This window comes from Bidens hawaiensis, unplaced genomic scaffold (genome assembly GCF_021521415.1).
Source record: "Bidens hawaiensis isolate Kalapana, Puna unplaced genomic scaffold, B.hawaiensis_p1.1 tig00006387_1, whole genome shotgun sequence".
Taxonomy (NCBI): domain Eukaryota; kingdom Viridiplantae; phylum Streptophyta; class Magnoliopsida; order Asterales; family Asteraceae; genus Bidens; species Bidens hawaiensis.
In genome coordinates this window covers 1,398,492-1,416,026 of record NW_027491429.1, presented here as the reverse complement: position 1 = coordinate 1,416,026, position 17,535 = coordinate 1,398,492, and the positions used below count along the sequence as shown (strand labels likewise).

Below are 17,535 nucleotides of genomic sequence, written 5' to 3'. Positions count from 1 at the left end.
AAGGTAAACTAGACATGACGAGTTAACTACCAATAAATTACTCGTATGGGTAATGTAAATCTTGTAAACTTATCAGAACGAGTTAATTACTAATAAAATACTCGTATCGAGAATATAAGCAAGGTAAACTAGTCAGGACGAGTTAACTACATATGAACTACTCGTATGAGTAATGTTTACCAGGTAAACTTATCGAGACGAGTTAATTACCAATAAAATACTCGTATACTGGATGTAAAGTAATCGTTGACCAATATCTACTCGTAACGACTAGTTGACCAAACAAACTAACCATTCCGGTTAGTGTTTTGATAAACAAACCGGTTCGATGCATTTGGTATTCAAACTCATTGTCATGGTTATTTTGATAAACTACTTGCGACTCTTAAGGTTTTATAATATGCTCGTCGCGACTAAAGGATACCTTATTTACTCGTGGGCGTTGATTACGGGGATTTAAACTTATTTAATCTTTAAGAGTAGATTATTAATGAAACTGGTCATTACGGTTAGTTTATAGACATGTAAAGCCCCGTTATCGGTAGCCCTACTTTGGTGTTGAATTTACTCATAAACGCAGTTCTAAATATCATAGTTAATTAAAACTTTACGCGGAATAGAAAACTTTAACCATAATGTATTACATAGCTGTCAAATCTGGTCTTAACGAACATTCGTAGTTATTTAAACATAAAACAGTCTTTAAAAACATCATAACATTTCCTTCAAGATGCCAGTATCTTCGATTCCATGCCATGTGTCTTCAATCATGCGAGCTGCTTCAACCTATTTGTCTGCGTGCATACTAAAAGTCAGCTACGCTGAGTGAGTTCTAGTTAATCACATAACTTACTTTACATAAACATATACGTGCCCGAAGGTACGCATTACATACTTAACTTGTCCATCATTCATCATACACAATCATAACTAACCTTACATTATAAAGAGCATTCGCCCTACATACCTCGAATATTATTAGGGTCCGGTACTCTCCATCCTCAGATATTATTAGAGTCCGGTCACCCTTCATCCTCGAATATTATTAGGGTCCGGTGTCCTCCATCCTCGGATATTATTAGGGTCCGGTACCCTTTCTTCCATACCTTTATAACATACTTTTCTATATACATAATCATAAGTTTCGTACGTACATACATCAATCATTCTTTGTCTTACAACATACTTATAACATCAAACCATTACCTGACAGTACATGCAATATCCGAAGATCGTTCATATACCGACAAGAAAACATTCGTACACTTCACATAATACATACATGGCATACACTTATCACTTAGGATAAGTGTATTAACTAATCACATCGAGTATGCACACAGCCCATAAAACATAACAAGGAATGAGGCTAGAAACTCACCTGAAGTCGGTTACGTTCGCCGTTAATAGTTATTCCTTTCTTCAGTTGGGCATGGCTAACCGTATAATCATTAAATGCATCAATTAACTATCACTACCCATCTCGCGTTTCTAGTTTAATTATAACCCTCAACGGACGGGGGTCCGAGGGTAGCGCCCCTGGCAGCGGGGTTCTAGGGGCGGAAGCCCCTAGCGGGGTCCAAGGGGCAGAGCCCCGGGGTTAAGTTGTCAGGTCAACTTGGAAAAATTTTATTTTCATTAACTGTCTTAACACATTTTTCATTAACATTTTAAGTTATTTTCTAAGTTGGGCTGGCTTGTAAATGCTTAAGATAATGGGCTCAGTTTGTTTAAATTAGACATGGGCTTAGTTTCATGTGGACTTAGCTGATTCAGGCCCAACTGTCTATTATGGCCTAACTAGATTCAGCCCAAAACCCAACAGAGAATTGGCTGAGAACTCCTTGGCAGAGAACACGTGACCGAGAACCCATATGGTTTGACTGAGAACTCGTATGTTGACCGAGATCTCATACTTGGCCGAGAACCCTGACCGAGAACACATGGCCACCGAGAACACATGGTGACTGCATGTTTGACCGAGAACCCTATGGTTGACCAAGGATTCTCAAATTTGGCCGAAAACACCCAGCTCAGCTAATTTTCTATATTATGCTTCTATTTTGCCCAGTTTACTTGTACTAAGGTTCAAATCATGGATCTTTAATCCTTTATCCTCAACATTCATAACCGTTTTACTTGCATTACTATCCCATTATCTAGATCTAATTCGTTTTAGGCATAAAGCTTGGGCCTTTATACATTTAAAACGTTCTAGGCTAGATTTAGGGTTCATTTGTGAGCCGTATGTTGTCATAAGTCCATTAGATTCATTTTAAATCATCAAGTTTGCATTTTTATGAAACATCTAGACCCGGTCTACTCTAGGGTTAAGTTTCATGGCAAATCGTTCATAAAAACGTAACCTTTAAGGTTAAAGCACATACCTTTAGGCGTATTTAGGCTTCGGGTTAGCTTGTTTATGAACTATGATCTTGTATCTGTCTTGTATACGGAAATCTTATCTATATTTGGCCTGATTTCGGTCTTGAATGCCTTCCTCTAGCTCGCGGCCGTATGAAGATGTTTAGGTGTGTGTTTTTAAGGTGTGGAGAGAATAAGATAGAAAATATGGATGGAAATAGAAAGGATTATGGTTTAAGGGGTATTTATACTCCCTTAAGCCCATAGACTAAGGCCCATCTTTCATTTTTGGTCCATAATTAGCTACATCTAATTTATCTACTTATCTTACCATCTTTACTATTCTACTATTTATTTATTAACTCAAGTAAACTTTCCGTCATAACAATAAATATAAAATATTATTATTCGAATTTTAGGATGTTACAAGACACGCGGCAAATTTTAATTGGTTATACAAACTACTCGTGGACAATCATAGACTATTCGTCACGACTAGTTTATTATACCTATTTTGGGAATTTGTTTGAAATGACACCTAAAACCTGAAAAACGTATTCATAAACGCCTATTTTGAGAATTTTCCCATAATAATTTTAATTATTTTCTCATACAGGGTGAATTGAGGTGTGATCTGATACAAATATAATTATATAAATAGCTAAAGTAATTATGTTATAAAAAGTAATATAGTGTAATAATAACTACTCTAGTTCAAAATTTATAGTATAATAATAATTATTATTAGTGTTAACATAATTACTTTAGTTATTTGTATATTTCTCTATAAAAGTCATTTATATTTGATCTAAACTCTAGGTGAATATGGGTCTTTGATTTAATAGTTTATAGCGAGGTGCACAAATCGGGGTTTTTTAATACTCGATTCCATGGTATGACTGGAAGTACTGAAAAATAGGGTATTGGCCATACCAAAGTTGAGTTCGGGTTTGGGTCCGAGTATTGTCTCTAAAAACCATATCATATATAGTCGGGTTTGGGTTGGGTATAGATCCGGGTATTTGAATACTCTTTTTTCGGGTATTGAAAAACCTATTGTCGTATATTTTTCGGGTATAGATTGGGTTTTTTTAAGGGCTGCACTTATTTGGGTTAATTTTCAGGTATTTGAAAAATGCGGTGCCGACTTTTGGGGATTACCAGGTATAAATCGGGAAACTTTAAAAGAAAATATGACACTTCCAAAGAAAGCCCAATTAGAGCTTAATGTGGAATGTATCGATAAAGAAAGCCCAATTAGAGTTAATGTGGTATATGTCTGAGTCTATGACTCTCATGGCGTTAGGTGGCGAGTCAAGAACACGGGCGGAAGGAGAGAACCATTTGTCTGGGGCCACCAACGGGCAAAAGACGACAAATATGAGCATCCATGAGGATGTATAATGTGTAGTGATTTAACTAAAAAGTAACTTGCATGTCACTGCGTGTATTTATATAAAATGAAAAGAAGTGTTTGTATGTGATTGGTGAAATATTGGCGGACCCTATTCTACAAAGCTTATGCACATGTTAACACAGTAACGCCTCTTTGGGCGTTACTCCACTACAAACTTTTGTTGGAAAATAAGTAAACGAGTAATGATCAATTGATCATTGATGGTGTAACCACCTTAGGTCAAAATAAATATGGTACAAACATTTAGCTCATGCTTCATTTGCACTCACATTCAAGATCAGAAAGTACACAAAAGATAGCGCCTATCTTATACAACTCGCTGCGTTTGTTTAAAAATGTTAAATAGGTCGTCTTTGTAGTTGACACGTCAAATGCAACACGAACTAGAAAATGACACGACACTGACCCAAACATGTTGGAAACATAAAACTCAAAAACAACAAGAGTTTTCACGGGTTGACATAAAGAACATGAACTAAAGAAACTGTTCTAAAATTAATTTATGATTAACAAATAATCAAAAACTCTAAATGCATTTCACAAAAGAATGGTATCAAGAACTCTTCATTTGGAAAAGAGTCACCTTGCCTTGTACAAATAGGAAAATAAATACATAAATGACAATTCAATCAATCAATCAATCATTCCCAGTAAAATCCCACCGACAGCAAAGCTATAAGTAGGGTCTGGGGAGGGTGGGATGTAGGCACACCGTACCTCTATCCAAAGGAATAAAGAGGTGGCTTCCAGAGAGACCCTCGGCTCTAAGTACATGTGTATGAAGCAAAATAAAGGGAATCAAAGTTTAACAGTTATATAAAAACTACTACTAATTATAATAATATTAATAATAGGATCACAGTTTAATAGCTATATAAAAGCTAATAATAAATAAATGACAATTAATAAGCTAAATAAATATAAGAAAACAAAGATGCAATTATCCTAGGCATAATCAGGCATAACCCGTTTAAGGAATGTGATCGGCTGGGATATCTCAGGAGCAACCTCTTCAAATGAGATGTAGTTTCGTTCCTCGTTGTACATATGACATATTGTCAAAATCGTCTTCATTAAACGCCAATTCCATGACGCCTCGTTTAAATACTATATAGCGATGCATACAAACGAGCATGTTGTCAGTCAATGTGTCAAAATTGTCACGTCTAATGTATAACTAATTAAATATATAAACAAAAAAGCGCAAAAATATTACTTTTGCCCAATTTTCTTGAAGAGATTTATGAGCGGCCCTTAAATTGTAGCTTGGAATCCTTGAGGAAACATGATGTGGAATATGAACATTGATATCATGACAAAGAATCTCTATCCTGCATCATATAAACCATAAGTTTTAGCTTAAAATTCAATATATTAACATGTGTTTGGGTTGGCATGTTTAACTATTTAGTTAAACAGGTCGTGTTGGGATTGACCTGCTTAACCAGTGTATTTAAGCCGATCGAAAAACTAAACCGTTTATCACATGATTAACACACTTTTTACAACCCACGAACCCGATTAACATGTTTACAACCTGATTACTACCCACCAACCCGTTTGACACGTTTAGATAAACTGGTTAAAACGGTTCGCGTTCAGGTTAAACGGTTTTTAATGTGTGCGTGTAAAGGTTGATGATTATCACACGAATAACAAATATGGGTTGTGTTCGGATTGAACACTTCAACCCACTAAACCAACACGATTGACGACCTAATTCAAAAAAAAAAGTTTCTAAATTCTTTGATAAAAAAACTATTTGTAATCATCTTTAACACAACTTTTACAAAAAAGAAAAGAAAAGTTTGTGGTCTTGTGGACCCGGCCCGTTTAGGCGCGTACCAATTACCAAAAACACCCCTAAGAAATATTGGGTACATGAGAAGATACCATTTAGGATAATCACAGTGCACGGTCCCGTTAAGTTGGGCTTGAGCCGCATTCCATTTGTCTGAAGATTTGAAAGGTATGTGAGGTGCAGTGTGATGAACCATTGTGAAAGTGCTCATCTGTAAATACAATATTAAATACATGTTATATTTAATATAAGATCTTAATTGCAAGATCCATCAAATATAATGGGTTCTTGAGAAAGTGGTATATACCCAAAAATGATAGCCCAACCATGGCATTAACCAAAACTTAATCCATCCAACGATCCCCGCTTTGAAAATAATTAACGGCCATCCAATTGCCATGAATGCAAAAACGCAAGCAAGGCTGATTTTTACTCTTCCAATTTCGCTCGCTCTATATTTGTTCAAATCAAAATGCCAGATTAACCTGAAAAGATGATGATTAACTAGGCAATTGCAAGATCCATTGATATAAAATATGGGTGTAAACGAGCCAAGCCGCTGTGAATTACTCGAGATAGGCTCGCTAAATACTTGAATCGAACAGAGCTTAAGCGAGCTCGAGCCCAAGCCTAAAAATAAGCTTGTTTAATAAACGAGCTCGGGCCCTAGCTTCACTTAGCGAGCTCAAGTTGGCTAGCGAGTCTAAACGATCCTATTATTTATATAATTTTTATATTATATATTAAATATGTCTTTTTGTAATAATTACTATATTATATGATTTAGTTGTGATAAAAATACTAAATAATATATATTATGTTATAACTAAAATATATGTAGAAATAATTATAAAGGTATATTACTTAATTAATTAAGTAATAATAAATGAGCACAGCTGAGCTTGAATTTGAAAAACTACTCACGACCCAAGCTCGATGTTTAGAAACAGTGCTTGAAACAATCCAGCTCGAGGTTGAGTTTTCGTAAGTTAAAGCAATCCACCTCTTGAATCGAGGACTAACAATATGTGGACTAGTTTTATCCAAATTATGAGAAAACTGTGTACATAAATGGAAAATTACCAGTGCGATATAGACATGATGGGACGAATAGGCCCGTATCCATATATGATTGCCTTCTTAAAAACTGGGGACTCTTCAAAATGTGTTTTCATAACGGGATGCCAAGCTGTATCTTCATTCAACCTAAAGTTTCAACCATACCAAAAAGTCATCTACCACAATAACAACAAAAAAGACAATAACTTTATACATACATGTTTGTTTTCGCATGATGCTGGTCATGTTTAAAGCGCCACGGTTCATACGGGTATATCAACGGCAAAAATGCCAAAGTTCCAACAATATCTTCCAACAGTTTGTTCTTTGAGAAAGACTTATGTGCACAATCATGGCCTATTACAAAGAACTTTTAAAGGAACAAAATGACATAAATACATTTTAGATTAACTGAAAGATAAAAGTAAATGATATATTGATATACGAAACACAAAATATTGTTTACCCCTGTAACTGCAGTTCCGGTCCACGCCCAAGCAAATGGAAGAAGGTACCAAGGGGATTTGGAGATCAAGAAAAGCCCTAATGCATATGATGTTGCGGATATTAAAACCGATTTCCATGCTTTAACATTATCAATCTCAAACACCTTTGAAGTATTACATAAAGTATTAGACAATTAGATATGAAAAGATTACAAGTTACAATTTAGAACCGCAACAAACAAGTGTGGTACCGTTTTGGGAAGACTATTAATAATGTTCTTTAACGTTATATCATCTGGGAGTGGTTCTCCAATTTGCCTAAAGCCATAACTTTCACATAATTCTTCTCTTTGTTGTGCACCGTCTGCTGGAAGCGGTGCTGTAACGGGACTCGCCACTGATTTTACCGTTCTGCCCCTTCTCAACCGGATTACATATCTTTGGTGTTCGGCTTTACATTGATGAAGAACTTCACATGTCAAATAAGATGTGCCTGTCTAATCAAGTATCATAAGATGTCATATATCCATCAGAAAAAAAGTATTACAAACAAGAGCAAATACCATAAAAAGCCAGCATACATTCTGTTTTTTTCTTGTAAAAGTCCCTTAACAATTTTTTGCACATAAAAACCAAAATATATTTCATTTTTTTCCAGTAAACCCTAAACATTATTTTGTACATTAAATTCCCTCCACATGTTAAACTTGAACACAATTGTAATTCTTTTTACATATTATAGGGGATGTAAACGAGCCGAACCCGAGCTCAACCAGACTTGAGCTCGACTCGTTTTGACTTACGAGAGTTTGAGTTCGGCTCATTTCGGCCTATTTTCCTATAGCTCAAGCTCGTCTCGTTTCGAGTTATTTTTCTAAAGCTCGGCTCGTGAGTATTATTTTCAAACTCGAGCTCGGCACCTTAAAAGGTTATAGACAAATATTTGATTTTTATCATTATTTCAATGTAATTTGTATAATAATCTTTTCATTATTTCATCCAATCATAATTAAGCGGCTCTTTTCCTTCAAATTCAACATGTTAAGAGATTTTTTTGATAAAAAAACAGAAAATATGTTGGTTTTTTATGTGCAAAATATTGTTAATAAACTTTTACGAAAAAAACACCAAGTACATTGGTCTTTTATGTGCAAAAAATTATTAAGAAACTTTTACGATAAAAAAAGAAATCGGTTTTTTATGGTATTTATCCTACTAACAATTGAAAAGTTTAGCAATTTTGCAAATTAATAAAAAAAATACAATAAAGTTTAACAATTTTGCAAATTAATAAAAAAATATAATAAAGTTTAGCAATTTTGCAAATTAATAAAAAAAAATACATTAAAGTTTAGCAATTTTGCAAATTAATAAAAAAATATAATAAAGTTTAGCAATTTTGCAAATTAATAAAAAAAATATAATAAAGTTTAGCAATTTTGCAAATTAATAAAAAAAATATAATAAAGTTTAGCAATTTTGCAAATTAATAAAAAAATATAATAAAGTTTAGCAATTTTGCAAATTAATAAAAAATATATAATGAAGTTTAGCAATTTTGCAAATTAATCAAAAAAATATAATAAAGTTCGGCAATTTTTGCATAATGACCGTTTTTTATAAACAAATTTTCAACTGGCATTTTCACAAACAGTTGGTGTGCAATACACTTTTCAACTACAAATCAACCAAATAAAAGCTAAAGATCATAAAGTGCATTACAAAGAGTAAAGATTCGTACCAGTTGTAAACGATGACACAAATCTACGCTTGTGAATTGGTTTCTGCAAGTTACCCTAAATCAAGATTAACATTTGAGTGTTAAATTGTAACTGAATTGAGCCAGTTGTATTATTATTTACCTTTAATAGAAACCCGGAATCTGGAAGTCTGCAAGCCATTGAATAATTAAGCAAGCAGACAATTGAGGATTGAAGAAGAAGATGATGAGAGTGTGGTGCTCAAAAGAGGACCATAAAATGCTGATTTGGTGGGCTTTTATATGACTGCGTGTGGTGTACAGTAAGACCCGAAACCCGGACCCGATAGAAAAAACCGGAACCAGTTTTTTTTATATCCGGGTTTTTAGAACCGGATCCTATCCGTAGAGTATGAATATGTATGTATTTCAGTATCAAAACTTGTACTCGGAACCCGACTCAATTTTTAAAGCCCAGTCCCAATATCCGAAATCGGGGTTTCTCAAAATTACCTGAAAAATACTCCAACAAAATGGAACCCTTGAATAACTCAATTCATACTTGAAAAATACCCGAAAGTAGGTTTTTTCAATACTCGAAAATAGGGTATTCAAATACTCGGTTTTAAAATATTTGGTTCTATACCTAAACCAGAACCCGGTTATGGTTTTTAGTGACAATACCCACACTCGGACCCGACCCGACCCGAGTATAACCAATACCTGGTTATACTCGAACCTGGTTCCATACCTGAAGTCGAGTATTAGAAAAACCCGATTTGTGCACCTCTACCCCCAATTAGAGTACCCAGATTGGGTAGTGCAAGAGAGTACTGATACCTTATTTGTGAAGATTAGAGGGCGTGCACAAGTGGGGACTCAATATTTACTTACCCAATCGTCCAACTTCATTATAATTATTAAAAAAAAAGTATTTTAGGGTAGCTGAGAGGAGTGTTGCATGTGATTAACGTGTGTTTTTGGGTTGTTTTGAATGTAAATGACATTGACATGGTAAGATTAGTAGAACTTGGGTACATGATAGGAACACACATTTCCTCCTAAGTTTAGTCGCATGAGTTGCATGAGAGGGTAGTCTAGTAACATGTTAAAATTAACAGATTTCTCTAATACAAGGTATTCTTGTATTACCTGGTTTTAGTTTGAGGTATGTTTTGATTTAGATTTGGTTAATCATTTAGGATTTGTAGCTCTAAGCTAGATTGCATTTGGAACTTCGAATGGTATTGAACTTCCGTTGTGTTTCCCGGCTCATTTAACAAGGGGAAATAAAGTTAGGGAAGTGAGTGGAGAGAAATGGAAGAATAATTTGTTTTTATTTTCTTCATTCAAAATCCTTTTAAATTGAAGAGATTTGGAAAGAAATGATATTTAACACGTAATTTCTATTTCCTTCGAACTTGGAAATACGACAGTTAATTCGTTCATAACCTCTATAAGTATTAAGAGTATTCACGAAATATAAAAGATAATAATAAGTTTTGTGACTATGATAGAGAGATAAAGATAAATGAAATGTGTTAGATTAAAAAAAATCAAAAAAAGAGAAATCTGCAATTTGTCTTCCTGGTTTATATCGTTGCTGGATGGATAAATCACTGAAAAAGAATTTACGAACTTTGACTCCTTGTGTTTCTCTGGCGGGTTCTTCTGACTCCTGCCATCAGTTGACCGTCAGTTGACTGTTGGTATTTTAGTAATAATACCAACATATTAAGGGTATTTTAGTAATCTTTTAATAAATAATAATAATAATAATAATATCAGCAGCAGCATCGTAACATCTTCATCATCATAATAATAATAATAGCAGCAGATCTCATCTTCATTATCATCAACTCTCATCTTCATCATCATCATCATCATCAACTTCAAATCCTCAAACCCACCATCAAGTAATCCCTCTTAATCTCATCATCTTCATCATTAGTTTCATAACAATTAATCAAATCCTCAAACACTAGATTTCATCACTCAAACCCTCAAATTTCTCAAATCCCACCACCAATCGATTCAATAATTCAACCACCGCACCCATAAATCATTCCGATCAAAACCCCTAACCTCTGGCACCACGCCACCGCCACGGCAGCCACCGCCGACATTGATTCCGGCCATCTCGTTTTTTCGGCCACCGCGGCGCTGAAATACTTCGGATCTTCGTCTTCGTCATCGTCTTTACATAACATTATGGAGTCTTTATGGGTTGTTTGTGGTGGGTTATTGTTATTGTTATGTTTTGTTGTATATGTCGGGTTTTTGGCCGGCCGGCGAGTCGCCGGAGAGAAAACCATGTCTTCGGTTTTTTTGGGTTTTCGTCTTCGTCGCTTGGGATTTTGTCATGATGAGGGTTGAATTGAAGATTGGTGGGATTAATTTGATGGATCATGAACGGTGAAGGATTTGGTCGTTCGTCTACACCAAGAACACCAAGAACACACAATTGAAGATTGGTGGGATTAATTCCCATTCCTCATGATGTGTACATGCCTGAATTGTCGATAACTTGTGCTATCGAATGCCATCACTTTTATCCACTCGTCACCATCCATCCTCCACATATCACACTTAAAACCCTCATAAGAGGTATATCTATAACCAACACACAAGTGAATGCAATCATTAAGAGCCACTACTTTCACATATACTGTTGAATCATCTGGAAAATGTGGTAATTGTATTACCTTAAACTTTTCAGACTCCACATCAAAACTAATAAGGCCGCATTCTGGACCTAATCCCAATCCCCAACCGTCAAACTTGAAGTAAACTTTCTCGCCCAAGAATGTAGGTTGCCACCAACTATAGATTGGTATGATGATGTTTTCTAAATACGGAATCTTTATCCATGAGTCTAGTCTATGGGAATAAATAAAAGCGTCGTCAATATAACAACCCGTATGTAGAAGTTTGTAATCGTTAGAAGAGTCGACGTAGAAAGCAAGAGCATAAGTGATATCAACAACGAATTTAGCATAGATCTTCTTGTAGGCACGAGCCAGTGGATTCCAAAAGGCTAAGTAATGAGTGTCCATCAAAGCTACACATACCAATCCATCTAAGCTTGCTAAAACAATTATATCATCCTTAAATGGAATCGAACGGTTGCCAAACTCTCTTGCTGTATGCGGAGCCACTCTTCTAGAGACAGTGGTCCCCTAGATCTATGCCGATGAGTCCTCGCCAGATTAAAATCGCCTGAATCATCCTCCAGATCCTACTGATCGAGTTCGGTGAGTTTCTCTCATAATTCGTCTGAGATCACCCAGATTGGAACCTTCCGGTGCTGTAACACGTCCCCTATCCGTGGGAGTAGGACCGGTTGGTGCTGTAACATGCTCTAGGGTAAAACCTCCAGGTGTTACGTTAGCAGTTCGTGAACCAGGAGCCGTGATGCGTGCAAAAACACTTGAAGCAAAACCTTCAGATGCTTCCGTATTTGTAACACGTGAAGTAGGTGCAGGAGTTCCCGTCGGCCCCTCAGGAAGTTTACTCATATTGAACGAACCAAAAAACCAACGAAAACTTATGTAGTTATAACAGTAAAACGGATGGTGCCAATGAAAAAACACGGATCTGATCCCCTTAACGGGTCCTATATCCAATGAGTCCACATGGTAGGATACAATAATAATCAACACAATATGAGTATAACTTCCCAAAGTCCAGTGACCGGAACCTGCAAAACAGACACCGTGAGTCTCGTCACGGGAAGGACAAGAGGGGGGGGGGTCTTCCCGTAACCACCCTCCGGCGTGAGAATCAGTAACGTTCTTAAGAGAGAAAATACTAAAGTGTTAGAGTAAGTACAGTGAGAGTGAATGTGAATGAATACCTCATGAAGATTGAGAAGGTATTTATAGCCGAAGGATGTAGGAAGGTGATTGGACCAGCTGTCCTTTTTAAAAGATACTCTCGTAACCACCTGGACACGTGTCCCCAAATGATAGGTTCAGTTATACGTCGCATGTGCATGTATAACAACTTGGACACGTGTCCTCATGTGATAGGATGATAAATAACCCTGGCCATGTGCATGGTTATAACGGCCTCGCCATGTGTCTTTTATTCATTGGCTGAGAGATCACGTGTTGCCCAAGAAAGCAACTTGGTAAATCTTCTAGAAAGTAATTAGTTAATAACAGTTATCATGTTGGCATTGCCTCTTCGCCACTTTTGGCGGGTAGATGTGCTACCGTGCGGACGACGTATGAGGGTGCCTGGACACTTCCGCGCGTGATATAAGGTCATTGTTCCTTATACAAGTTATGCGGGTGATCCATGTGTCCCGCGGGTGACTCATAGGAAGCTTCCCATTGACCCGCGGGTGGTACTTGAAGGTATTTGGGTTTTTTTGGTACTCTACCTCTATAGATATTATAGCGGAGATGGACTCGGGCGAAGCCTTGTTAAAACAATAAGGACTTCCATGATTTACAAACACAACGGAAACGACCTATGGACTTAGCCGGAAGTCGTGGTAGGACCTCCTACTGTATAATTTCAGTTGGAAGCTGTGAAAGAACACAAGCCATGAATGATGATACAAAGATTTGCAATTGTATACCACTAATGGTGTAATATAAATAATATATAAGGATGATATTGATAGATATATGAACGACTTGTATATTCTTGGAACGTGATCTTGTTATGACTAGGTAATTTTGTTAACTAATATTGCATCACAATAACTTCATAATTTCAATTTTTTAATTTCCAAATTTTGTAGTCAGGTCCACTTATTTTTCCTTTATTGATTTCTAATTTTTACAATGGATTTCATTGGCCTAATTGAAAATAGGAATATTTGGTGATTAAACAGATGACTTATCATGATTCGTGATAACTAATATACTATAACTCATTAGATGATAATATTATACATTATAAAGTTGGTTACTTTTTTATTCATATGAAGAATAGCGATATTCTTCATATGACAGTTTTGAGTAATGTTTTCTGACTAATGGCATATTAATTATAATTATTATTATTATTATTATTATTATTATTATTTTATTTTTATTTTTTTGTAAAATTCGTTGATATTTATCATGTCATCAAGGTGATTTTGTATAGGCTTAAGCACATATAAAAGCCACAAGAAGTTCAATACTATTAGAAGTTTCATTTTTGAAAGTACATGTATATTTTTAAACGTATCGTTATCCATATAAAACAATACTCCAAATGTGTAGTATAGCCTTGTTGGAAATCAGCCCCGGCAGCAATGAAACATGAGAAAACACAATATGAACAACTAGAAAGCTGCCAATTATATAAAAAACAAACCTAAACCAACGTACGATGACTCAAAACACTTTTAAACCTATCCTAGTAAATTCGATAAATATTATAACTTTAAACTAGATAAACAATGAAAGACTCAAAAATTATAATATTTGAACACGACTCGTTTAGCGATAGCTAAACAACTTGAGAAGTTGTGATTGGCTTGAGCCAAACCATCTAATTATAATATTTGAACACAACTCGTTTAGCGATTAACGTTATGCCAACTGTAATTTAATCATCCATCTTTAAATAAGTTGCGTAGTCGAATAATTGTGCTTGGTTTGATCATGGATGCCTCTTTTATTGGAGCATTAGCCTGTTATGTTGCTTGATGACTGCAGCCTTGTGTCCATGAAATGATGATGGCATTTTAACTCTAAACTCAATTCTTTATCCAACTGTAAAAATCAGTAAATTATATAAACTTGAAAATGTAATCAAATATATATATAACTTGATTAAAGTTTCTAAAGATCTTGATTGAAACACACTGAAACTCACCAGTCACCAAAGTAGACACAAATTCTCAATAAAAGATAAAGCATAGAGATTTGAATACCAAAGAGTTGCAAAACAATGCTATGAAATATATAGCAATATGCATCCTTTGCCATTTATCTACATATTTCATTGCGGAAGGCGGTCAAAGTGTCAAACCATTCTGACAACGAATCATGTCCAAAAGTTTAACATAACCCATCAACTGTGTGATGATTCTTCGGATCTTGTGAAGTTTCATACAAAACAAAAGCAAACAAATATAGGATTGTTCACAAACCGAGCTGAACCGAACGCAGACTTGCTCATACTTGGTTTGGTTTGAAATCGAGCCAAACTGAGCGGTTTAAATTTAAAGAAACGAGTGATATGTTAATGCTTGAACTTGGTTTGGTTTGATATCAAACAGCTTGGTTCGGCTCGGTTTTGCTTGGTTTCGTACAAAGTTTTCAAATTTAAACTTTTAAAACTCCAACTAGTAATTAATTCAAGACTTCCAACTCTAAAATGTCTAAAACTCAATGTTAACAAGAAAACATACATAAAACGAGCGGCTAGGGTTTAAAATTGAACTTTGAAGCCAACACAAAAGAAGGAAATTTATAAAAACTCTAAAAAACAGTAAATTTATATATATACATGAAGTGTATATATAAAAATAATAAACTAACAAATAACTCGAGCAAAAAGAACCGAACTGAACCGAGTTTTCAAACCGACTTGACACGATCGACTCGTTTCCAAACCGAGCCAAAATAAAACAAGCAATTTCCAAGCGAGCGGCAATCAGTTTGGACAACCCTAATCAAATATGAATGAAAATATCAAATACATTGTATCCTGTATATGTCCATTAAGGTTATCCTACAAACTAAAAGAGTCAAAAGTAGTGGTCCATGTGCCACTTAATGCATCATGCAACCATCATATTCATACACTTTGCACACACTGACTCTGGTGCATAAAACATCTCATTATAGCAAATTAACATAACATTATTGTTTGCACAGTTATTCATAGTTTCATACATGTATAGTAGAAAAAAATCAAACACACAATGGTAAATTCCCATTTTTGTGGGACCCAATAACACCTATATGAGGAATAAAAGAAACTGAGTAGATTTAATTCAACTTACACAGATGGGACTTCATAACCCTAGATTCTGAAGCATCAGCAAAGACATCTAACTAAAATACCTAGAGAGAGAAGTATATATAAGGCGCAACAAACAGTCGTGATAATTTGTTATCTAACAAAACAAACTTAGGGTATGCAGCTTCTTAAGAAATTATTATGAACAAGTTTATGTTTCTATGTGCTTAAGAATATATAGGTTTTTAAACGAAGCGAACGAACACGAACAAATCATGTCCGTGTTCATTCAATTAACTTTAACCGAACACACGATTAAACAAGAACAACTAATGAACGGGGCTTTCTTGTTCATATTCGTTCGTTATAAAAATGAATGTGTTCGTGTTCGTGTTCATGTTCGTTTATGTTTGTTCTTTAAGAGTATAAACGAATGGTACACGAACGAACATAACTGGACATAGATGAATGAACATGACTAAGCTAAAACTATTGGTTTTGGCCCTAAAAACTTATTAAAACTATACTAAGTTGTAATGGGCCAAAAACAATAAATGAATATATTGACGAACATAAACAAACGAACTTAATAACCGCAAACTAACAAGCATAATCGAATTAAAATGATCACCGATGTAAATGAACATTCTCAAACATAAATGAACGAATGACACATGTTCGTTTGTTTAACTAAATGACAATTTTTTGTTCATATTCATTCATTTATTAATTAAACAAACATAAACGAGCTTCCGCTGAACAGTTCACGAACTGTTTATCGACATTTGGTTCGTTTACCAACCTATATATATGCTGGAATTAGGTATAAAATATTCCTGGGAGTATGCAAAATTTCTTCTAACTATTGGAGTTTGAACATTAGTCAGTTAGACCTCAGAAATCAAACTCAGACACTAAATAGTCATGTTGACCAGTTTTTTTTATTTCCAAATAGACATTATATTTTAGGGTTAACCAAAGTAGGCATACCTCATTTCCACCGGTTAGAAGCCGGCCGCAACTCTTAGCCGATATTATTAGAATATATTTAGAAGATATATTATTTGTATTATTGGTATTTATCTTATGTAATTATAGGGTGATTATGTTTCCTCATTAGAGATAGGTATCATTGTATTCTCTCCCTATATAAAGGGATTATTGTTATCAATGAAAGGCAATCAATCTATTCTCCATAAACGCTTTTATGGTATCAGAGCCTCGGTTCTGAATACCTATCTCTTTTCTTCTTCCAACAAAACCCTAGTTTTGTAACAAAAGCATTCGGCAGCCATGTCTAAACCAGATACGCCCCTCATTCTTCCCAACTCAAACCCTTCTTTACATCCTGCATATTCTGTAAACAATATTCAGTCCAAAATTCGAACCCTTGATGGCGATAAGGTGACCTACTCAGCCTGGATCAAATTATTCAAGTTTAATGCGACTGCTTATAGGGTGGTCGATCATCTCGATGATACCCCTCCTCCGGCTGTCACCGATCCTGCTTACCCGGCCTGGAAAGAGTTGGACGCGCTGGTCTCGCAATGGATTTACAGCTGCGTCTCAGATGAGTATCTACACCGCATATTGGACACCGAAGCTTCGGCTCGTCAAACATGGCTGAAACTCGAAAAGATTTTTCGTAGTAACAAGCGTGCCAAAGCTGCTGCCCTCGAAACTCAGTTTGTTAACCTCACTCTTCCCGCTTGCAGTTCCGTTGATGATTATTGCAAGCAACTCAAAAATCTTGCCAATCAACTCGCTGATGTAGACCAGATAATAACCGAAGATCGTCTCGTACTACAGCTTGTTCGTGGCCTCTCTAAGGAATTCG

General features: G+C 35.4%; 1 protein-coding gene across 2 annotated transcripts; it reads right to left on the bottom strand.

The window, feature by feature from the left end:
• Nucleotides 1-4,673: 4,673 nt before the first annotated feature.
• LOC143632307 (omega-6 fatty acid desaturase, chloroplastic-like) lies at nt 4,674-9,060 on the bottom strand. Of its 2 annotated transcripts, none has more exons than XM_077100860.1 (10): nt 8,950-9,060; nt 8,829-8,883; nt 7,339-7,580; nt 7,108-7,251; nt 6,860-7,011; nt 6,666-6,788; nt 5,890-6,067; nt 5,675-5,793; nt 4,998-5,112; nt 4,674-4,888 (listed from the first exon to the last, which is right to left on the bottom strand). In XM_077100860.1, exons 1-10 carry the CDS (start codon nt 8,986-8,988, stop codon nt 4,727-4,729), a joined length of 1,329 nt encoding a protein of 442 aa, XP_076956975.1. In that variant the 5' UTR covers nt 8,989-9,060; the 3' UTR covers nt 4,674-4,726. The 2 variants fall into 2 exon arrangements, with proteins under 2 accessions (XP_076956975.1, XP_076956976.1); XM_077100861.1 differs by having other exon boundaries at nt 8,829-8,871; nt 8,950-9,056.
• Between the last annotated feature and the right edge of the window lie 8,475 nt (nt 9,061-17,535).